At 28.9% G+C, this 24,118-nt stretch overlaps 4 protein-coding genes across 5 annotated transcripts in view; 2 read left to right on the forward strand and 2 right to left on the reverse strand.

Annotated features, from left to right (window-relative positions):
- Window positions 1–2,762: 2,762 nt before the first annotated feature.
- On the reverse strand, window positions 2,763–3,885 carry LOC119679866 (THO complex protein 7). Its single transcript, XM_038092446.1, has 3 exons — window positions 3,779–3,885; window positions 3,595–3,718; window positions 2,763–3,533 (listed from the first exon to the last, which is right to left on the reverse strand). The coding sequence occupies exons 1-3, from the start codon at window positions 3,786–3,788 to the stop codon at window positions 2,879–2,881; spliced, it is 789 nt and encodes a 262-aa protein (XP_037948374.1). The 5' UTR covers window positions 3,789–3,885; the 3' UTR covers window positions 2,763–2,878.
- A 1,333-nt stretch (window positions 3,886–5,218) lies between these two features.
- Window positions 5,219–7,394, forward strand: LOC119679700 (little elongation complex subunit 2). The gene has a single exon (XM_038092193.1). The coding sequence runs from the start codon at window positions 5,274–5,276 to the stop codon at window positions 7,341–7,343; it is 2,070 nt and encodes a 689-aa protein (XP_037948121.1). The 5' UTR covers window positions 5,219–5,273; the 3' UTR covers window positions 7,344–7,394.
- Window positions 7,395–7,695: 301 nt separating this feature from the next.
- On the reverse strand, window positions 7,696–8,771 carry LOC119679701 (SRR1-like protein). The gene is made up of 2 exons (XM_038092194.1): window positions 8,537–8,771; window positions 7,696–8,479 (listed from the first exon to the last, which is right to left on the reverse strand). The coding sequence occupies exons 1-2, from the start codon at window positions 8,743–8,745 to the stop codon at window positions 7,789–7,791; spliced, it is 900 nt and encodes a 299-aa protein (XP_037948122.1). The 5' UTR covers window positions 8,746–8,771; the 3' UTR covers window positions 7,696–7,788.
- A 3,048-nt stretch (window positions 8,772–11,819) lies between these two features.
- LOC119673878 overlaps window positions 11,820–24,118 on the forward strand; it is a gene marked incomplete at its 3' end in the record, with an annotated part of 58,110 nt that continues 45,811 nt past the window's right edge. The window contains 2 exon segments of one of the 2 annotated variants that reach the window (XM_038084976.1): window positions 11,820–11,924; window positions 23,150–23,183. 2 annotated transcript variants of the gene reach the window in all.

Genomic DNA, 24,118 nt, shown 5'->3' on the forward strand with positions numbered 1-24,118 from the left:
TTGATTTATTTATTCATTTTATTTGCTAACAAGTAAAATAAATAAAATTTATAAAAATTACTTTAGTTACGTTTTTAACAGAAACTGTTTTATCTATCTCTAACCATTGAAATAGAGGTTTTCTACAGACATTTCTTGTGCAAATATTCTTATTCAGTATGCTCTTTTATAAATTTTCCATTTTTTTGTATTGTTGTAATGTTGTCTTCCAACAAATAAACAAATAAACTTATTGCTTTTAATGTAATTTTTGTGTATATTTTGTGTATAAGTATTATTAAAAAATAACAAAAAAATCTTGAAACCATTTTTAATGACTGACTTAATTATCTTGCCAAATAATTTGAATTTCTTAAAATTATTAAAATTTATTTCTAAAATTAATTTATTTATATACAGAACAACATTACAAAAAATAGATTAAGGGCGTGGATTTTTCTGAGCTAGCACATAGTTAGCTTCTTAAAGTAAAATTTTTTAAATATTTTTTATATAAAATACCGAATTGTGTTATTGTGCACAAGTCATTAATGTGCGATCGACTATGCTACTAGTTGTACCATACTATAATAGTCAACGTCTGCCGTCCTCACACAAATCTGCCTAATTGTCGATCCTAATTGTGAGCACAAGTCATCTATTTCAGATCCCCAAAGTCTGCGACCGTACTGATTTACGTTACCCCTCTACATCCTTGTAGTTTAACATATGTAAATGTGGAGCATTGCTTTCTGAGAAAGTCCTTCGTGTTCAAGTTTACCGATATTTGTTCTTATGATTATATCTTTTATTTCAAAATACATTGCGTTTAGTTTGTAGTTGTAACGTCTCGGGACTCATCTGTAGTGAACGATGTAACATTTTTATTGAATAAACCAAATGCAATGCGTACAATTGCATCATTGATTCTTTATAAATAAACTTTTTCATATTTTAAACTTTTACCAATCTTTACTGTTCTCGCAATTGTAAATTCATAGAATACCATTTCAAACTAGATAATAAATATTTATTATCTTTGTATGGAACAATGTGAATTATATGAAATGTAGCAAATTACTCAAAATAAATTCAACATCGTACAACAGTTTCGTGTATGACGCAACATCAAACTCCAACAAGCATCATGTATGCCAACTCTGGCTGAGGAGTTCTACCTCCGTGTTGTGTTTATAAAAATTTGTTAGCATATCACATTATATGAGTACTCTTGCATCCTTGATTCAAAACTTCTGTGCTAGTGTACATTGAAGTAAACATCTAAACAAACTCCTCTAAAGAAACTCCCATCTACTGCAGTAACATGCAGTCCTGACAAGCAAATTTTTTTTTCTTTTGTAATGTTTATACAGAAATTTCTTATTGTATGAAGCTTTTAGTCCTTTAGTTCAGTCCTTTATTATATTTTCCAGTTTTTCGTACTGTTAGCTGGTCCTTTGACTTTTGTTTATTTATATATATATATTTAAGTAGGCACATACCCATGTGGGACTGTGTAGCCGAAACCATCCCGAAATGACTTAAAGGTCTATATATGTATACATATATCTATGCATTATAACATGACTAAATGTCAAACAAAGCTATAGTAATCCAGAATTTTATTCCAAAATGTTCTCGAAGTAATTTTCTGACTATGGACTTATTTTTGAGCTTAGTTGAGCACTAGAATGCTAACTTAAGGAATAGATATTGAGAATTAGTTTCATTTTTATACTTTATTACTAAGTTTTTATATAATTAATTCTTTATAAAAATTTTAAACCCTTTCCGAAAGGATATCCGTCTATTGAAAACTGCACTTATACTTTGATCATTAAATATTTTGGAATATATTAGAATTTCCTAATATAATACATATAATAAAATAAAATACCGACTCTCTAGTGCTCATCAAAATATTTATCATATAATTGGGTCAAAACAGAGACAAATTTTAAGAACTCATGCAATGTGATTCTTAAGAAAAATGTAGACCTAAAAATAGATCAGCATATGCCAAGATATTTCAAGAAGTCTAATGTTTACGTCACTTTTATCATAAATACGCCTGGCGTGCGCATAAATCTTGCGAACATTTATTCTATGCGACAATCGGCGGCAGAAAAAACTTGGACAAAAACCTTAAAAACGCTTTCTTCTATTTTTAAGTGAGGTAAGCATTTGGCTAGAGCATGGAAATTGGTTTCAATTTATTGCCAAAAAGGTAACTTTTTATTTCACAAAACACAAAAAATACCGAAATTTATTTTGCTCACCGCAAAGTAGGCCCATGAGTAGCCAATACAACTATTCCTATACCTGACCCATCACCCACACATATTTCGTAGATAGTTTGAGGTAAAACTATTCTCTCCTAACGTATTTAGTTTTATCGTCGCAATCAACTCGAATCGCTTTCCTTAAAGTAACAATTTTAGTGTTGGGAACTGAAAAAAAGTCACATGTGGTCATGTTCGATGAGCATTGTGCTTGCTTGATCAAATTTTTTTTTACATAAAATGTATACATTCAATTGTCCTATTTTCCAATTCTCTACTACATAACTATATTAATACAGACGAAAAAACTTCTGCCTTTTAACGAGGGTACGAGTATCTTTCACGCAGGTTTTTCAAATTTTAAATTTTATATATTTTATACTAAGAACGTTATAGTTGAACAAAAAGGCAGTTAAATATATTTTCTTACAACTCACATATAAAGGTAATATTTTATGAATATTAATATATTTTCCTTTGTATAAAAAAATAACCTCCATCTACATTGTACATATATAAGCAAATGTTTACATCCATATATTTCATGCGTTTAAGGTAATCTAGTTTTGTGTCTGTACATAAATTTGAGTAAGACAAAAAAAAACAAAATATATTAACTAATGTAGCTCATCTATTTTTACTACATCGTTCAACTCCCTATCAATGCTTAACTCTAAAACTGCATCTTCATCAACAGACATGATTTCTTTAGAGGATTCATCATCATTATTACTACTTTCCTGTTGTTTATCGATATCCATTAAACTTTCAGGATCCTCGTCATCACTTATATCTACGTTCTCACTAATAACATCATCATCTTCCTCATCACTCTTGCTACTATTGCTTAGAAGTTCATCATCTTTTAACTGTGCTTCAAGTTCATGAATAGCATACATTAGAATCGTAAAATCGTTACGCCGTTTTTGGAATTTCAATTCCAGCTTAGTTTTCTTTTCAAGTAATTTAGTTAATTCTTTTTTAAGAGCTGCAATTTGCTGTGTAATTTCTATACGATCTGGTTGCTCTTTAATTAACTTAGCTAGCATGTCATACTCCAACTTGTTTTTTCTAATTTGCTGCGCAACAGTCAATTCAATTTTGCTATCTTCAATTTCTTGCTTAGCATTACTAATACTTTCTTCTATTGATTTCGAGAGTTTTTGATAATTAGCCAATTCTTTTTCAATCATTTTACTAGTCTTTGCCGACTTTTCAGCAGCTAATTTGCATTGTGCAAGTTGAGCAACCAAACGTTCAAATATAATTTGACTGCAAGGATAAAAACAAACATTAATATCTATGTAAACATTCCATATAAACAGAAAAGTACTTTTGGTCAGGTGAATCATTTTTAGAATGGCTCCACTTCAGAAACTGCTTCATTAACATATTTATTCGTCGATCATCTCCAGTTCCATCGCCATCAATAATAAGACGTTGTTTTATTATATCTTCTGCAAATTTAAATTTTTATTCATATTCTAGTTGTGTATCCTATATACATTATTAATTACCGTCACCCATTTTAAACCTTAGAATTTTCTTAAAGCATTAAAATGTGTATTAATAAACAACCCAACTCAAAATGTTTGGTTTAGTGCTGATGTCAAAACATGCTGAGCAAAAGGGATGCCACATTTATTAAATATTTCTGAGCTACCACACGCAGCTTTTATAATTTTTTTGTGACACTTCACTTATTTTAATTTTCATATTTTAGAGTAAACTTAACATATTAGGTCTGTTCTACGAGCTACTCATAGTAACTCTGAGTAAACACTGTGTATACATAAGCGCGTTCCACCAGCAAATTTTCAAGTATTTTTGTGTAAATTTCACTTCTGTTTTACTCATGTTTTACTATGAGTAGCTCGTGGAACAGAGCTATTAATTGTGGTAAACGTTTAATGATTCATTTTGGGATTCAATAAAATTCACAAACCCGAATTTTTTGTAATTTGCATATGATTGACCAGTTAAATATGAAATAAACTGTTTAATACTAAAACAATGTATAGCCATTTCTGAAAAAAACATTCTGAAAAACCCCATACCAGTTATTAGAGGCAATTCAGGCACTATAATACAAAAGACTTAGTAATTAGATAGTAAATATATCTAAGCCGAAATTGGAAACAAATGAGAGAAGGATATAAGGACGTTCTTGTTAGGTAGAAATGCAATTGCGTTTGGGAGTTAAAATAAATCTCAAATGTATTAGCAGTTTGGTTAGGCTAATAGCATAGCTTAAAATTTGACGGTTTATTCCTGAAGACTAATAGTCCCTGGAACGGTTGCGATATCCGTCAGGAAAAACAATTGTGAAGATTTCATTTTTCAAATATCGTATTACCTGAAGAAGAAGCTAAGGTGAAAGTTAAGGACATCACTAATTTTGTGCGCACACCTACGCACCTAAGATCAAGTTATTTTCGGCAAAACAAATCTACTGAACGTTACGGTAAAAGAGTTTAAAAAGTGCACATATCTAAATAATATTACGTAATTACCGCTAATTGAGATTGCTAATTGTGAAGTGTCAACACAATATAAGTTATATAATAAACTAGTGTAATAAACTCGTGTAATAAACTAGTGAGCAATCATTTTTTTTTAAAAAACACTCCTAAATTAATAATAACTATATCTGTTTTTATAAGTGTATTCTTTTGAACACACCTTATACCACTTAATTTTCAATTCAAACACTATAAATTTATGTTGTAAATGTTTATTATTATGCGAGTATTTATTGTCTTATACGTAATTATGTTTTTTTCCCTTGCTTCTGAGAACACGCGCTATATGCGTCTTCTCAGAACGCTGGATCATTAGTTAGTTGCTATTTGTACTTTGGTTTTCACATCACACTAGATGGCGTTGCGCTGGTAATGTATTTGCTACACATATAACATATTAATGTGGCAACACTAAATATGCAATGGCAACAAAATTGCAATTGAAATATATTGCCGGTATTACTAAGTATACGGTCGTTTTCTGTTAAAAATGGAAGCACCTTTAAGTAAAGTGCAGTATGGTCACCATTATCGTTTGAACACAGAGGATTTCAGTAATCCAATGGTGTTAATTGTAAACGAATTAAATAAGAAAGTCGTTAAAACAGGTGATGTTATGATTGGGTTTCGATATCATCAAATGGTAGACCCTAGGACACAACGGATAATTGTTAAACATATGAGTGATTCGTCCAAAGGCTATTTCAAATCTGCCTTGGATCGTGCTCCAACATTGTGCAGTATGCGTTCTACTCTTGACAGGTCGAAACATGCATTGTGTTACAGAGTAGCTAAAGCTTTACAAGATAATACACCTATTGAGGAAGATGACTATAAAACATACCTCGCGCTGCAACCAATAATCAAAAAGGAACAGATCATTTTCAACAAGTGTATTAAAGAGTATTCAACTATATTCAATATAGATATATACCAACCAATGGAATATTTGGTGCTAATATGTAAAAAGTGGTATGAACATAAAATTCAGCTATTTCGCCAAAAATACCCACAGAACTTGGCGTTAGATAATACACGCAAGTTTTTATTTAAAATCAATGATTACGTTAAAGTTCAAATAGAACAAATCACGATGCTTGAACAAGAAGGTTGTATTCGCTTATGGTCAAGTGGTAAAGAATCTATGTTCCGCAACATATATTCTAAGTTGGATTTTCTGATAGATTGGCACAAAAATTTAAATGAAAAAACTAAAATTTTACCCGAAGAAATTGAGAAGCATGTATATCAACAATTGCACATCGAAAAGGATCATAACAAGTTCTTTCTTCCTTTCGATGCCTTGGTAATGCTTATGAGTAGTGATGACTATATTGATTTGCCAAATAAGGTTATTTTTGATGTTAAGAGTTATACTAATAGTCAGTTTAAAGTTGTTCTTTTTGAAGAACCATTTCCTTCACATCACTTGGGATTGCATACATATAACGAAATTGTAGAAATTGGCTATAATTCATTTATAAAGCGGAATTGCCAGCAATGGCTACCAATTAAAAATATGGAAATTGGTTCAGTATTTCAAGACAAATGCAGTCCAACATATTTAAATACCGGAAAATCTGAGCAGCCATATCAATTAAGAGGTTTTAATGAATATATGGAAAAATATTTCTGTGTACATAAGACAGGGCAGATAAAATATACTTCAAACAGCACTTTAATTAAGTTTCATTTAAAAGAAAAAGACTACATCAAGTTATTCACTACATTTGAAATGGCAGGTGTGGTTAACGAGAAAGCCACGGAGTTCATTGGAGGTCATTCAATAAAACTAGAACATAAACCATTGATAGGCTGTGAACTTATGACTTCTTACGAACTAATTAAAGAATGGATAAAACTGCGTTTTATGCAGGAGCTAAAACGCTCAACTCACTCTATTTGTAGCCGGTTGTCATCAGAAAACTTTCTTCCACAACTAGAAGAGCGTCTTACCCTTCAGAAGATTGAACAGCAATTAGAAAGTGATTATAACATAAGCATAGAGAAACGCTTATCGGATTTAAATATTTTATTAAAAAAAATAGCAAATTTAGAGCTCGGCAAATATTGCCTCATACAAAAGGACACAAAGGAAACATTTGAAGTAATATCTTTATCAAATGATCTTGAAATAGGAGACAAACACATATACGATTTGTTTGAACCTGTTCCGCATAATTTCAGATTTATGGTAGATCCTATATCGCTCCCTATTTCTCAAAATTTAATAGGCAAAGTACATGAGAATTCCAAAATATTACCATGCATGTTTTTGCCTAAACTGCCAAAGAAAGTTATGGAGAAAAAGAATTTAAAAGTATACACTCATTTTAAACCTCTTCAAGAGGCAACAAGACATTCCTATAAAAGAAAATCTCCAAACGCCATCAATTCAAATAAATTAAGTGCTTCTAATAAGTTAAAAAAGAATGCAAGGAAACGTCAAAAACGAAAACAAAAGCAGGATCCTCATGCACCTGAAAAGAAACTCAAAACCAATGAAGAGCGTGAGTTAGAGGATGACATAAAAAATTATGAAACCATTTTCGGCTCATAAAGTTATTACTGACATTTAAGATTAAATTATTATACCTATTTTAAATTGATTATGGAAAAATTAAAAGTAAATCTTTAATATTTTATTACAAATATTTAGTTTTATAAATTGTGTTGAATAAAACACACATTTCGTAAAATTAAATAAAAAATTATGAAACCATTTTCGGCTCATAAAGTTATTACTGACATTTAAGATTAAATTATTATACCTATTTTAAATTGATTATGGAAAAATTAAAAGTAAATCTTTAATATTTTATTACAAATATTTAGTTTTATAAATTGTGTTGAATAAAACACACATTTCGTTTCTAGTTTTTTAAATATAACATAGTTAAAAACCAAAATGATCTGTATAAGAGCATTTTTAAACGTATATTTAAGTTGACTAACATTATAGAAATACAAAAATGTAAAAAATTTTGTACAGAATTTAGTTTATATTATAATTTTAATGTGGCAAAATTAAGAGTCAAAATAGAATCATCAGTGTAAACAGGTGCGTCTTTCTTCTGCCAGAAGTCTGAATCAGGAGGTGGGAGATTAAACCTGGGAAATGCATGTACAGACAAGTCATTAAAAATGCTTTGTAATTCATAATCATCTTCTATAATAAACTCTTTTACATATGGTTGAATATCCAAGATGTAACTCAAATCGGTTCGAAGTATCCGTTCAGGCTGATTGCTGGTAATGCTCTCAAAACTATTGTTAATCAAAATAACATTCTGAAGCTTCTTGGGTTCCCAATTACACCAAAGTAAGTTATTGGTTAGAGGGCCTGGACAATGAGGCATATAAAATAGGGTAGGTTGTTCTACTTCATATTTAGCTTCACAGTTTTCAGACATTACGAAACAATTTAATTCATGCAATATCTTTCTTTCTGTTTCATTAAAGATTGGGTCAAAGTATAAACACTCTTTGACTTTATATAGACGTTGTACACAAATTACGAAAACAAGTTGGTGGAGTGCTTGAACATGACGCGTAAATGGACCCAGCCCAAAACAAATCACTTTTTCTATGTTTTGTGCTTCTGTATTAATTTCTCTTAGACTTTGTTCCAATACCTTTATTGCTTGAGCAAAATAATCGCAAGTACTCATATCATTGCATTGTTTGTTTAATTTTCTGCAAAAATTATAAATTAGATCATTTAATTATCAATGCCACATTGTGGATATTTACACAATAAATTTGTTTTTAAAACTCTGAAAATCTTCCGCTAAACATTTATTGTCCAAAATATGTTTGTGGGTTTTAGCAATTTTTTTTTTACATATCCATTTCTTTCGCGTAACAGGAAGAAATTCTTCATGTTTATTTACGGATTCTGTCATTGGTATCAACTTAAGAAATAATTGTTTTTGTTTGCTTATTCTTGTGCCAGTTCTCATACAGTTTTTTTATCTTTCTATCGTCACTGTTGACATTTACATTTAGTATTGCCAGCATAATAAATTTATAAAATTATTTTATAAGGTAGTGTCACATATCCTATTGATGATTTTACACTATGCGATTTGCGGCAAAATGTTTGTGAATTTAACTTTTGCTGTTAAACAATACATTTGTTACGGTATTAATATGAATTAATTTAGCACAAAAACATTATTCGCATTTCAATTAAAAAAGCCTTTAAATTTTGTTTTTTACAAACCTATGACATTTTCATAGATGTATATCAATCAGTCGCATACCCCAATGAAAATGCATGCAAGAATGTAAATGGTGCAAGCGAACGTATTTTTTAAAGCATAAGGTGTTTTAAAGTCAGTTATGTTTTTTAAGAATATTAATTTTTACTTCGAACGTTAATTTTTAATATATTTCGGCAAATCCGTTCTTGCCTTCATCAAGAAAATTTCTAATATTCCGAATATTTCTAAAAAACAAAACCGACTTTAAAATATTTTCGACATAATAATTCAAAAATTGAGATGTAATTTTACATAAAGTACTGTTGAGGCTGACGCGACGCATAAATATGCACATATTTTAATTTTGGACGGAAACTAGAGTCAAGTCACTTGTTAGAACAAAAGAAACGTGTGGTATGAACACCATTATATAGAAGCAAAACTGTTTCAAATATGATAATAATCATTACACAAACCTTGTTGACATATAGGAAAAGTGATTTCTATGTCATCGTTTTCATTTCTGATTTATCGTAGTGTATACACACAACACATTTGTCGTTTATGTTTGAACAAAAAAGATGTGTTGGTCTGAACACCACTTAAAAGTGTTTTAATTAAATTAAGTGCTAATGTAAGCAATAAATATTTTACTGTAAAAAAATCTCTAATCAAAACATATAGGATAACTAAATAAATTTTTAACGAAAGTACATATAGCAGTTATAATTATACAATTATATTACATAAGACAGCTTATAGTTTTTCATCATAAACCCATTTTATTAAATAAATTTAAAACTGAAACAAAGATGTAGAGAAAAAGTTCATTTTTTATTTTAAAAGTAATGAAAATATACTAGTGAATAACATAAAAATCAAATTAAAAACAAAAATAAAGTGATTTACGTTATTTTTGTTTGCTGTCTCTTAATAAGGTTAAACACTTAAAGTTATATTTGCAAAAATTTCTATCACACGTTTGGTAAATGTGAAATATAAACAAAGAAGTATTATATACAATCTTGTATTGATATAAATTTATTTTACAAATTGGTAGTAATATTGTTGATCTGAACTATTTATTTACTGATATTTTGTTAGCTTACTTTTTAATTATTTTCAATTTTTGGACTCTCAGGAAGATATGCTGATTTAAGGTCCGTCATCAACTAAAAGACAAATAAATGATATGATTTCTTAGCCTAGTTAAAGCCTAGTGTGGGGTAGAGATAAGCCCCCCAGCCATTATAGAGTAATAGTGCGTAATAGCACTAACTCAAGAAGAAGAATCAAGAGAATCAATTTAAATGCAAGCAATTATTATGTTATCTAATTAACGAATATTGTATTACCGAAGCGTAAGTTTTTATTATTTTTTTTTTCTTAGGTAAAAATAACAGCTGATTCTTTTCACCATAAATCGATCAACTTAAATTAATAGTATTATTTAATTTTCCTCGTATATTAGTTGAAGTAGAACTCAATGGAAACAAAATATTTGGTTTGAACGCTTATTTATAAATATTAATAAAGGAATGATTTCACCCTAACGTGGGTTATCATGTTAACAAATAATGATAATTGTAACGTTATATGTAATTGTTTCATTTACAAAGCTATAGGTTACTCTTCAAAATAGTTAACTAAATATCTTTTGTTAATCTGAAAATTTTCGTTTGGACTAAAAATCTGGTTGAGCCTGGTTAATTCTGTGGTGAATTTAGATTTATCAAACGAAAATCATAAGTTAAATGAAGATGTAAATAAAGCAAAAGAAGAGAACAGTGACGAATACATTTTGTTAATAGCTTCAGTAGTTTTATTTCATTTACAATTACTATTTGAAAGAGAGCACCATGCAATGTGATATATATTAACCGACGGGGCTAAAGCACAGAAAAGGCAAAATACACGTTCACTTCAAACAAATTCATTTTTCATGCTGTATTTAAATTGCTTTGTATCTCATTTTTGTTGTCATGTCGCTCAATGATCATTAAGTAAAACATGTTTCTATCCATGCTGCCACATTTTCAACAAAGAGTGCCGCATAAGGTGAGAGCACAGTTGATGCATTAACTTTAACGGCAGGCAACTATTCAAACAGCAGCAGCTTCAATTTTTAGTTTAAAGCGAAGTGTTGAATTCGAAGTGTGTGATCGGGGTGCTGCGGTCTGAAATTCAAATGATTGACAAGAAAACTTTAGTGAAAGATCAGTGAATTGTGCCGTTATAATCGAACTTTACTTAACGAATTTGTTTTTATATGAATCAAATTGTTTGTGCAATAAAAATATATTATTGCGGTAAAATTATTTTAGATTAAATTGATACATTTGAAATTATATCAAAGCTTCTTTTATTTAAGTCCGCGATTGTGCTTAAGATAAACATAAATAATTATTGAAAAAAAAAAATTAAATAAGTTAAAGAAATATATAAATATTTTTTATATATTTAGTACGTATATTAATTAATTTCTTTAAATTCTAAAGATAAAAATAAAATAAGAAAATAAAAAAAAAACAACAACAATACAAAGTTGTAAATTAACCCACTTTCTAAAGTGTAAATCGATACGAAAAAGACACTGAAAATATTGTAAATTTATTCAAGACAAAATATCAAAAACAAGCCACGAAGTAAATTTTTAGAAACATTAAAGTGAATCATAATTTTTCGCATAACAACAAAAACAAAATTTAAGTGACTAACTAAAAATCACATGAAAAAACTATTAAAAATACTTAAAAATTACCAATTATGAATTTTCTTTAATTAAGAAGTTACTAAGAAATAATTAAAAAAAAATTAATAAACTTTATAATTGCATTGAATTATCCTTTCGGACCCTTGATTTTAGCTTTTAGCTTATAGATTGGATTTACGGATTACATTCACTTCAGTTGGAATATTTTTATACATTTTCAAAGGTAATGTATCTTTTTAAATGCAAAAAAGTTTTAAATTGTGTGTGTAACTTCTTGAATGAAGAAGAACGACCTTTTGAGTAGCTTGCGATATTTCATGTGTTCATGTCTATCGAAAATAGAATGCAGGGGTCCTCCCTGATCACAGGTATAAATCATTATTTTCAAGTATCGAATGAGGCTATAATTTTTCAAACTACTTCTATTAATATCTCTAAAGAAGAAACATGTAGTGTTAGAAGGCCCAATTATCTTAAGAGATCTAGATCTAGAGAGATGTAGCTACCTAATAACAGATGTCAGTTGTCACTCATGTGCAACATTTGGGTACTTGTCTATATTTTACAAGCAATCCACTCAGAAAAGCAGCGCTCTGCTTTCAATAATTAGTATAGAAGTTGTTGAAACTTACACAAAAAAAAACAACAACGATTTTTCTCAGCTTTGGGCATCAGAAGCGATAGGTTTTTAGGGAAGTCATTTTTGGATATTTTATCACATAGCATGGCTATAGTCCAATATAATGAGGTGGCATGCGACGAATATGGATAAAAAAAATGGCAATTATTTGTAAATTAAAGAGAATCTGAAATGTATATACTGATTTACCAGTGCAATCAAGGAACCAAACTTTGGGTACCCTTCAAAATTTCATTGTCATATTTAGGTATATATATTGAAACTGGATATCAGTTTAAATAAAATAGTGAAAAACTAATTTTAAAGTAGAATGCGACTTACAATTATTTTCTTATATTTTTCTATTTAATATGAGATATTGTGTTGTCAATCTTTAATAATATTGAAGAAAGGATATCATCATAGTTTTATTTCTTTAAAACTTTTGTGTCAAAGGAATAAAGAGTGTGTCAAGTTTATCAAAATATTTGCAACATTATAAAGGAGATGTTAAACACCATATAATTTCTGTATACAAGTATTCTTGATGTACATGACAGGATTAATGTATCTATCAATATATGTTTGTCCGTATGTTACTTCGCAAAACTAGGCCTGCAGTGTTTAAGGAAATTGAAAAAAATTAAAATGAAAATTTTAATACTAAAAATACACATCTAATACGCTTTTTATCTGTTAAATGACAATAAAACACCTGTTCAAACTATAAGGAATATGTTTGGGCCACTATTTTTCTGAAAATACCTCTTGGAGTAAAGTTTATCGAACATTTCTGTTGAGATCTTGGAGATTTGTCTTCGATGTGAATATATTTATACTGGTTTTCTGAAATTGAGCGACTTAGTCATTTCTTTAACTTTCAATTTGTTTCGCTTCAGTTTAATGTAAAAATAGTGAATAAGTTATTTATCAATGTTGCGACTCCAGTAAAAATGTCCTTTGAAAGGATTCGATAAACTGCAGTGGCAAACTAAGTAACTATGAATGGAAATGTACTAGAATTCAAAGGAATTTTTTTTAGAAAATGTATAAATACATTACATCTTATATTTGATTTTAATTTTAATAAAAATATAAAGGCTGAATTTTTTCAAAAGAATACAATTTTTTTGTTGATGCAGTTTTTTAAAATAATTTATTGACTTATTATAGTTTATTAATATTTGAAATGATAATCAATCACATGAGACTAAGTCCATTTGACTGAAAATAGCCTAGGAGAAAGTTAGTTGTTTTAAAATTCATTTCGGGTTTTTGTAATAATATATATTTATATATACATGTTTTTACTGCTCTCATATATGTAAATACACATATGCTCACATTTTAGGGTGCAGTTTAAGTGAAATAGCAACTTACATTTATTTACTTCAGTTAAATAGTAGTGAAAAATTATGTAGTTTTCTCTTGAAATATATTAATATATATATATATTTATTAAAATGATAATATCTATACCTATATGTACCATCATGTTTCTTGAAGTATTAACATATTTATTTTGTTTCTATCTTCTGCTCAAAAAGTACTCAGATTTTGTAAATAAAACACACAAATTTAAATTTTATTCAAATTTATTTTATCTCCTTCAAAATATGCTCCTTCTGAAGCGATACACATATGCCAACGCTTAACCCAATCTTCCATACATTTTTTGTAGGCCCGTGAAGATATGACTTTTAGTTCCTTTAGCGAATTCTCTTTTACCGATTCAATCGACTCAAAACGCTTATCACGAAGGGGCAATTTGAGTTTCGGGAACAGGAAAAAGTCGCACGGATCCAGATCTGGCGAATATGGTGCCTGAACGAAGACAGTGGTGCCGTGTTTGGTCAAAAAATCGCGTACAACAAGAATTTTCCATAGTAAAGATCGCTAAATGCACTTGAGGTAGTCTCACATTAACAGCTGCTGTAAACAAACTAATTGACAGATGGCGCTCAAATCTGTACCATATGTCAAGAAAGGGTGTACCAACATAACAAAAAAAAATTTTGAAAAAGGTCTATTACTTAAGGAGTAGTTAACAAACAACGAATACTTTTTGAGCAGAGTTATATTTTGTTTTCGAAAATAAGAGTTATTCTTAATTTTTATATTTTTTAAAGCAAAAATAACAGTTATTTGTGCGTTTTAAAATAAAAAGCAGAGTGTAAGAGTTATTGCTGCGTGAAAAAATAAAAGGCACATGATAATATTTATTTTTTATGAATATAATATAAAGCAAATTTAATTATTTTTGGAATATTATTTTAAAATGCGAATGATAACAGTTATAGGATGAGTTTTATTTTTTAATAATATGTAAGTGTTAGCAAACTTTCATTTTGTGTCTGCCATAAAGATAAAGAATACTTAAACTTCGTTCTTTAAAATATATAATAACAGCATAAGAGGAGTTCTCCTCTTGAATAGAATTAAATTGAATTGGTAGTAACTTTTCGCTTAGGGATAACATAATGCTGTTATATATATTTAAAAAACGCTATGACAATTTCGGTATGAGGAATAATCTACTCTTCTTGTATGGAAGCTACAAGCTATGTTATGATCCATAAATTAATTACATTAACATTCTAAAAATTGGCATAACAAATTATATGTGTTTGTACAGAAATAAGAAACTTAAATTATTTCAAGCATTACTTCATGGTGTTTGAATCTCAAAAATTCGCTTAGATAATTTTTCCATAACTTTGGAGCTTAAATCTTAACGGAATTATGTACCTTCCTACTTCCGTAAATGCTCAGAATCTCGCTCAAGTTCGTATTTAACAATTCAACAGTTTCTGTTATGAAACAGAATCAAAATTATTTATTACATAATAGCTATTATTTGTTAAATTTATAACAAAAACTGTATGAAATAGTTTTTAATTTCGATTTCTTCACTTTAATCTTATTACCAAAATATAATGAATAACAAATTTTTCTCATCAGCTGACTTAAAAAGTGAATTGCTTTGTGCTATCCATTATGTGTTTATTGTCACACTATTTAAAACACTTATGGATGCGTTGTTAATGGATCCATTGATGCAACTATTGGTTTTTTCATTTCGTACTAATTTCGTTTCTCATGACTTGAAATCGTTTTAAACTAATTTGCTCTTTTGAACTTCGTCGAGTGAAATTTACAATTTAATAAACAATTTCTCAAACTTAATTAAAAATGCATTGTCGGATTGCCTAATTTGTTATGAAGACTTTGAGACAGTTAATTGCCAAATTAGCAAGCAACTCCCTTACCATTAGTCACAAAACCAACACCAACGTCAACATTTCCAAGTTTTTAGTCGTTTGTCGATGGATTTCAAATCACTTTCAGTTTTAAGCTTTTATTTAATTTTTAATAACTTATGATTACAAGTTGCGGAGCTTAACAATTTTAAATTGCAACATGACATTTCAATTTGGTCAAAAAACAGCAACAACCAAAGACCAAAACATGCGAAGAGATAACCAAGCCATAATGAAGTGACAAGTCATTGCCATTGTTATTGTTGTTGTTATTATTTTACGGTTCGATAACTGAATTTCAAAAATTTCAATTCACATGAAGCACCACAGAAACACACATCCCAACAGCTTTCCAATGTTAAAAAATTGATTCAAAGATACTTATAGTCTCGCATCTTCTCGCATACACCGTCCACTAGCAGAAATATCTGTCAATACAAGTGAGTTAACCTTGAAAAGAGGATTATTATTTTTAGTGAATTTTTCTCAAATTGCAACAAAATAGAGTAGCAGTTGTGTATTGTATCTTTTGAATTTGTCACTAACCAAATAAAGTATCTAAGATTGCCCAGAAAAGGTGTCAATGTACTTATCCAGGAAGTTGGTTTCCATAGGAGATGACTTTCATGTGTATTTTATGTACTTTCGCTTATTTTTGTTATAAATGAAAGAAAAACAAATTTACACGTTCTTAGTTTCCTAATCAGTTCAGTTTTTGTGTTTCGTGATTGAAACTTTAATCAGTTTCGCGTTTGTTTTATTTAGATTAATTTACTATTGCTATTATCGCTGATTTGTTTGTTAATCGTTCTTTCAGAAGCATTTCCGGTATTTAGGTTTCGTTTCTTACTTTTATTAATGAGATTTGCCAATTTCAAAATGAATCATTCAGAGCGCATTAGTTACAAACATTAGCTTGCATTTGGAAACTGCACTATGGGGTTTTGTCGAAGTATCTGATCTCAGGGTACAGCTTGTTGTCAATTCTATTGAAACATTATAATTCGTTAAATTTTAATACAAAAAAGTTATTTATGAATTTTGTAGATGTTTCATACTAGTATAATAAAATAGACGAATGTTTTTTTGTATTATAATACTTAACAAATATCTTACATAACATATCATAATATAAATCTATTTGAGAACATATTTAGTTCCTTTTATTAATTATTAATTCAGTTATTACGATAGTCCTGAAAAACAAAAACAAATAGTATATACTTCAAGAGTAGATACTAACGCATGACATTAAAATTATTGTCTCCGAATCTGTAAATAGTTTAGACATATTTTCTAAATAATTACAACTTCTGCTGTTTTCTGCTTAGCACATATAAACCCTTTTTCGGAATCATATTCGTATTGCAGCCGTATTCTTTATTGTTGATTACTTTTATATGCAACATCACTTCAAAATTATCACAATGCTGCGATAACAGGGATATATCGTGAATATATCTGCCAGCCTTCTACTTCTATTTAACTGGTGAATGTGTTGCTTAAGTAGTACACATACTAGGCTTGTTTAGCTCATGTCTGCGCTGTATTTTGCATGACATAAGATTTAAATGATCTGGATAATGGGAGCAGATATATGTAAAATTAGTTCCTTACCTGTAGTCCAACGTGTGATCGATTTAAATTTACTTTTTGAGTATTATCATATTAAATGTTTATTGACATGTGTGAGTTATCACAGTTGCGCCTGCTACTCGAGCTCAACATTTATCCACGATAGCAAAAAAGTTAGTTATAACGTTGTTGCGTGCAGACGTTACTTCTTCTGGTCAAAAGGCAAGTAGTTATGTATGGATTTGATTTTTATTTTCTGTACAATATTTTTTTAAGTCCATAAAGAGCAGAAGTCTAATAGCATACGTTATATTCCTAAAATTTGATTAATAATTTGTATCAAAAAAATCTGTCGTAAGTTTTATACTTTGTTCATTAACTGCTTTTTACGATTTCCTGGTCGTAGGTCAGTTCTTATGCATGCACTGGCCTAATAAGATGCTACAGATGTTTTATTTTTAATTGTCACAATGCAGATGCCATTTGAATGTACCATCAAATAAAAACTGCTAAAGCCATTCATTCATGATAAAGTATAGCTATTCTTCAAATACTTAACGGCAACTGAATAATTTTGAGTTAAGATTACGTTTCAATTCAGGGTGGTCAATGTGTGTATTATTCTTGCATTGACCTCCATATTATATTAATGCTAAATAGTAAAAGAAAGCCAAATGGGGTGAAACCAAAAAATTTTCTTAATAATTTTTAAAATTTTTTAATTATTGTTTTAGAGATGAATTAGATCTATTTACGATATTATTTTTTGCAACACAAATCAGTGACAAAGTAGGTGAAGTGAGATGTTCACCTTCCTTTTGTAGAATTAGAGCTTTCAGTTTTCAATGTTCACTTGATTCTACATAATCTCATTTGATTCTAAGTTAAGCTTAGTTTCACATGAGTGAATAAATATTACTATAAAAATAAAGAAATTTAGAAATTATCAAAGGAATATTATTATTTTCACCAATTTTTCTTTTTCTTTCAATATCACGTCTCTAGCATTCAATCTATAAACAGTCTAAGTTCGGTCGTAAACAATTGTGTGTATATATAGTATGTATTGGTTACTGCATAAGAGATTTTAAATTATTTAAAGCATTAGTGAAGATGAAGTAGAGTCAACAGACGGGCGCAAAAGGCTGACGTACCAATGAGTGAACGCATTTGCAAATAATATCATTTCGTGAAGTGGCTATCTTTTACATGAAAATATTTCAAACTCATACTTGCTAGCTCGGCAACCATAATAACAACGTTATAAGTGGGGAAAGTTATTTTTTATATAAAATAAATAAACTAAAATATATTAACATGCAATGTTTGCTTTGCAAAATTGGAAAAATATTTCTTTAAAAATACAGCAAAAATACGCAAGTAAACATAAAAATCGAGTTTATGTAAAAAATGCTGCTGCAACTTCACAGTTTTTTATTAAGTCTATATATACTCTATTGGTATATGACTTTTTTTCGAAGACTTTTTCGTTATATTTATAACGAAAATATTTTTTATTATTTTGGGCAATCAAACGAAAAGATAGATCGATTATTTAACAAAATTACTGTATGTTTTGTTAATAAGCTGGAATAAATTATAAACAATCAGAGAACACTCTTGTTTAAAATGTCGGTTGGAGGGTAGAAGTTATTTATTTATTAATTTAAAGTGTAACTTTTCTTATCTCCGATTTTATCATACAAATAAATTTTCACTAAATCACTATATTACACATTAAGTGACATTTCTTAAATGGATCCTAAATATAACACAACAAAGAAAAATGGTGTGAAAAACTGTCAGGGACTTTACAATTTCGGTAAGTAAATATACAAGTTCAGGATCCTGCCGATTTAAAACACGGTTGTATTACCTATTTTTGCAGCGAGTATATACAATCTAGAATGGATAAAGTGATAATTTTTGATATTTACATATTCCTTATGAATCAATTCGAATAGCTAAAAAACCAAATGTCAATTACAACTCGATGTAAAGTCTAGAATTAGAAAAGCCAAAGTTTCTTTTGCTTATCTAAAAACGAACATGTGCTTTTAAATAAAATTCAACACTTGTTTAAAAACGGTTATAAAAAAATTGGAATCGATGTTATTATTCCACATTGTGCATCTGGTGGTCGCGTATAAGCAGTAGGAGGTTTCAACTATGCAAATAAAACTGCAAAATCCTATTAAAAAGGAGATTTATAAACGCAAATATGGTTGATTGGGATTTGTATTACATAAGGATATAGGTTGATAATAATAATTCTTATATATATATATATATTATATTATAACATATTTTAAAAGTTATTTACTGATCATAAAATTATTTGCTGTGGAGCATATATTTCCTAGATGAATAAAAACATATTTGAAAAATTCTCCTGTTTTCTAGTTAGAAATGTAAAATATGCAACAAAACTTGAAATCAATTTATCGAGTGTGTTTATATGCACTCGAGAGCCATTAAGGCTGTCAAAGTCGAAAAAGAAATATTTTAAAACACCAAATGGCCTTACATGACAGATAATATTTCAAAGGCATTATAGTTTAAAATAATTTAAAAAAGTCTATTAATTAAACCCAAAGTAAACAATTTAAAATCTTTCTGCCACGGGCTGGCTGCAGTCGTAACACCTCCCACCTCTCGTAACACATCAAGTGCACTCAAAAGAAATCAAATTTTTCTTCTTTCTTCATTGAGAAAAAATCCAAAAATAAATCCAAAATAAAAATAATTAGCATCTTTCTCAATATCAAAGTTTTTTCTCCAAGCAATCGGACTGACCCGCATCTCTTGCGCTACCAAAATTGAGTCAAAATTAGAAAATAGAAAATGGTTTCGAAAATTAACACTCATAAATATCTTTTCTGACTTTGTATCAAAATAGGTGCCTTTGAATTCAATCAAAGGCAGTCTATGGAAACTTTTTGAAAGGCCTACAGCTCACGAATGTTAATTTTTATTATCACATTAAGTTTTCTCTTCTTACACAACACTTATGTTTTTGCATATAAATTAGTACCGAAGAGTGGAAGCATAAAGTGGGTAGGTAGTTGAAAAGTATTGATCGCATCGGACTGCATTCCATTAATTGATTAGCTATTATTTGGTATATTCAATAATAATCCAGTCATATAATTTAATAATAATATTCCATATTCCACTTTAAGTTTCCAATTTTATTTTGTTTTTTTTTTGATTTTTTTATACAATTATTATTAATTAGTAATTAGAATTATGGCAAATAATGGTAATATAATATGTATTCGAAACTTCAAATCTAATCATAACTTTTACTTTGTATATGACATATCCGTAATGCAGATTGGTTAAAGAGTATTGAAAGCAACACCTATTAAGAATCAAACTTTATGCGCCATTTTAGCATTTCATCTTTGAACTGTTAAAATTTTTAAATTTCACAATTTTAAATCTATATTTTAAAAGAAGAAATGCGTACGAAGAAATTACAATTAGTGTGGCAGAATGAAACCGATCTCGTTTCATTTATAAATTTTGATTGTTTTATTGGATAACAGGTGTCGCTTTTAAGACTTTTCAACCAACCTGTATATTACTGAATTGTTGTGGCACTGCGACCATCGGGTCTATTGTGCCTCCTTCTAGATTTAGAGTAGATCTCTAAGCCGTGTTGCGTCAATAAACAGTAGCCCTTTTAGTAAGTCAAGCAATCAACTGATATAAAACAGAATAAGATATTATCCTCAACAATGTTCAATTAAATACCCGATATTAAATTGAGTAATTCAGAAGAGATTTTTCAATTTCTTTTGAAAATATTTTTAGTCACTTAGCTATTATGTCTATAATGACTAGAAATAGTAGATGTATATGTATGTAACAGTTTTTCATACAGGTATATGGTAGATAACTGCTAAAATATTCTGAATTCAAATAAATGTTTAAATGCATATAGACATGAGATTGGACAGCATCCAGAAATCATCATAACAGATGCAAGTTTAAAGAATTTTCTGTGTGTGCATCAAAAAGACCAATATTATTATCTTGTGTAGGTTTTTGGAAAAAGGCATTGCAGGGAGATCAAGCGATAGAGCTTCTAAATAAAAATTCAATGAAAAAATCTCTGAATAAAAGAAACAGATAGAAGATATTGCGATTGAACGATGGACTTGAAAATGTGGATTTGTAATATAGATTTGCAATTTTTAAATATATAAAAACTCATGGATAAGTTCGAATGTATTGTAACTATCTACAAATAACAATGATAAATAATAATTGCAGATATTTAATTTTTGTAACATAAATTTCGTAAGCAATTTTATTGCAGATTAATAATTCAGAAAACTCAGTTTCGTAGAACAGGTCATTTCAGAAAATAATCAGTCTGCTTACAAATAAATCTTAGCGCGAGTTTTCATTTTTCTAATTCAAGAACTGAGAAAGTTTCTACAAATATCGCAACATTAATAAATTAGAAACTTTCAACACATTGCCTATTTTGATTTTAAATTGAAGTTAATCATTCAAAAGTAGCTTTGGGCTACGTTTTCAATTCGCAGAAGTTGAAAACAAGCTCATGACACACTTCTAAAATTAAATTTTACCTCAAAGCCTACAGTTAATATTTAAAAATTTGAATATAGAATTTTTTTCGAAAAGTAGTGAACTACAACAACAAAAATTATTTTTTATATTATTTTAATTAATTGAATTTTTGGCTGACCACACAGCTGTTTCGCGTTTTGCCAAATACCCATCATCACTGGCCTTGGAAATAATTCTTGTATTCAATTATTCGTAAATAAGTTTTGAGACTGCAAGTATCAGAAATCGCAGTCGTGTCCTGCCAAATTTGAAGCTCAGAGTCAGCGTTTCTTAACCAACTGACCCAAAGTCGTACTTAAGTTTTATGTTCGCAAATTTTTCTGGAGTGTTGTTAATTTGCTGTGAAAGTTTATTAACCAATTCACTTGCTGTGTTTATATTAGAAGATTTCGTTCTAAACCAGTTGTAGAATAATTGAATTAATTAAATTTTTTTCTATTTTTAATTATTTGTTACATGATTTATATATTCTTTCTAATGTATAGAACCTTATTTAGGTACGTAATACTGAGAAAGTCATGCTAATATAACTCCACTATTCGCACGGGCGAATATAGACTATATATATATATATATATTATATGCTTAGCTGTATCGATAAGATAGTTGCCTTAAATCATATTTTTTCTGCATTTATGGCTTCATTTGTATGAAAATAATTATGTTTGCTGCATCTGAGTTAGCGTCCTTAAGCGCATCGTATCGGGAGAATTTAATTGCCATTTTCTATGAGTATCGTCCAACTTAGCTGCGCCACCTAGGAAACGAATTTTCAAACAAAAAAAAGGAAGGTTCTTTAGCCATTAAGGTGCTGAAGCGTGTTTGCATTGCATTGCAAAGTATTTTTGCCACACCTTACATCTTTGGAGGATATATTTTTAAATTTATCTATAAAAGCGGTCGCAGTGCAAACAAAAATTACAACTTTATTTAAAGAGAATTAATACTTCTTAACCGTAAATATAATGTCCAAATAATTAAAAATATTTTAATATGTATAAAATAAATACATATATTGTATAAAAACCGTAAAATTTAATTCCTTTATTTTGTAATGTTTAATAAAAGTCAGGGGATTTAAAAAATAATTTTGGTTGCGATGAAATGAAAACTATTTTAGGCAGACTATTAAAATTACGTTAGCTGTCTTTTAAGATAGCTGCCTCCAAAATTTCTGCAAACGACTCGAGTCAGTTAAGCGAATTATACTGTATGTATATACTGTATTGAAAATATATATATTAGAAATTAATGAGAATTATGTTGATAAATCTGAAAGTTGTCTGGGATTAAAATTAAAATGTCTTTAAACAATAAAAAATATTTTTTAATTTTTAACTTCAGCAATACTGTAATGTTTTCTGTAATGTTTTCTCTTTTTATTTTCAGCTATTAACACTGTAAAAGTCGCAGATCAAAACATGTAAGTTCAAATACGGAATTATTAAATACACAAATAGATACATATTATTGCCTTAGAAAAAATATAGTCGTCTCTGCTCTCCGATATTTCATAATTTGCAACCAAAACGGTTTTAGTTAACGTAAGCCGTAGATACAATCGTGGGTGTAAGTATACAAGTCCATAAAAATATTAATAATAAATCGTATACGACCTCTAAACTGAAATACAGTCGCGCCAAGCACGTGCGTTTGCCGTGTAAAAAACGTGTCAATTTTCTTAAAACCAAAAAAGTTTGTTTGGCAAAAAAATTTTAAACTTTATTCAAATGGTAAAAAGGCGCTTTGAAGAGTTCGCATTAAAATAATTGCAAAATACTTGTTAATTTCAAAACGGGTAAAACGGTTAACAAATACTAAAAGCGATACAAAAAATAACTATAACAAAGTAAAAAGCAAAAAGCATAAAGAAAAATAACAAATACATTAATTCGTAATAATTTAGATACTTTTGTTAAGCGATACACACATTCGTATGTAGAAGTATACCAGAGTATCTATGAATTTGCGCTTGTATCTGAGATATTTTTCGCACAGTATTTTAGGTTTCATATTCATTGTTTTCATTTTTAATCAAAAAGTATTTCCACAAAAATTTCCTTATTGTATCTGTTTTTTGAGCTGAAGCATTTCCATAGCTTTGCGATATTTTTCGCATTCGCCTTAAGACTTTTGGTGTCTTGACTTTTATTTGCAATGCTGAGCTACACATTTGCAGTTTCTTCTTCGTTTCGGTAAAAAGTAAAACTTAAATTTCATTTTTTGCATTATTGTTGCATAACATCGCCGCGTAATGCAGTTAATTATTGTTTGCTTAATTCGCTTTTGTTGCGAGGAATTCAAAATCGCAAAAAAGTTATGTTTAAAGTAATTAAATTTATGCTTTTAAACTGACTT

Source organism: Teleopsis dalmanni, chromosome 2 (assembly GCF_002237135.1).
Source record: "Teleopsis dalmanni isolate 2A chromosome 2, ASM223713v2, whole genome shotgun sequence".
Taxonomy (NCBI): domain Eukaryota; kingdom Metazoa; phylum Arthropoda; class Insecta; order Diptera; family Diopsidae; genus Teleopsis; species Teleopsis dalmanni.

Coding starts and splice junctions, on each gene's coding strand:
- LOC119679866 (XM_038092446.1), bottom strand. Junction 3,534..3,594: donor AATGATTCACCTGACCAAAA/GTACTTTTCTGT, acceptor TTATCCTTGCAG/TCAAATTATATTTGAACGTT.
- LOC119679701 (XM_038092194.1), bottom strand. CDS start 8,745: ATGAGAACTGGCACAAGAATAAGCAAACAAAAACAATTATTTCTTAAG. Junction 8,480..8,536: donor TTTAAAAACAAATTTATTGT/GTAAATATCCAC, acceptor TAATTTTTGCAG/AAAATTAAACAAACAATGCA.
- LOC119679700 (XM_038092193.1), top strand. CDS start 5,274: ATGGAAGCACCTTTAAGTAAAGTGCAGTATGGTCACCATTATCGTTTG.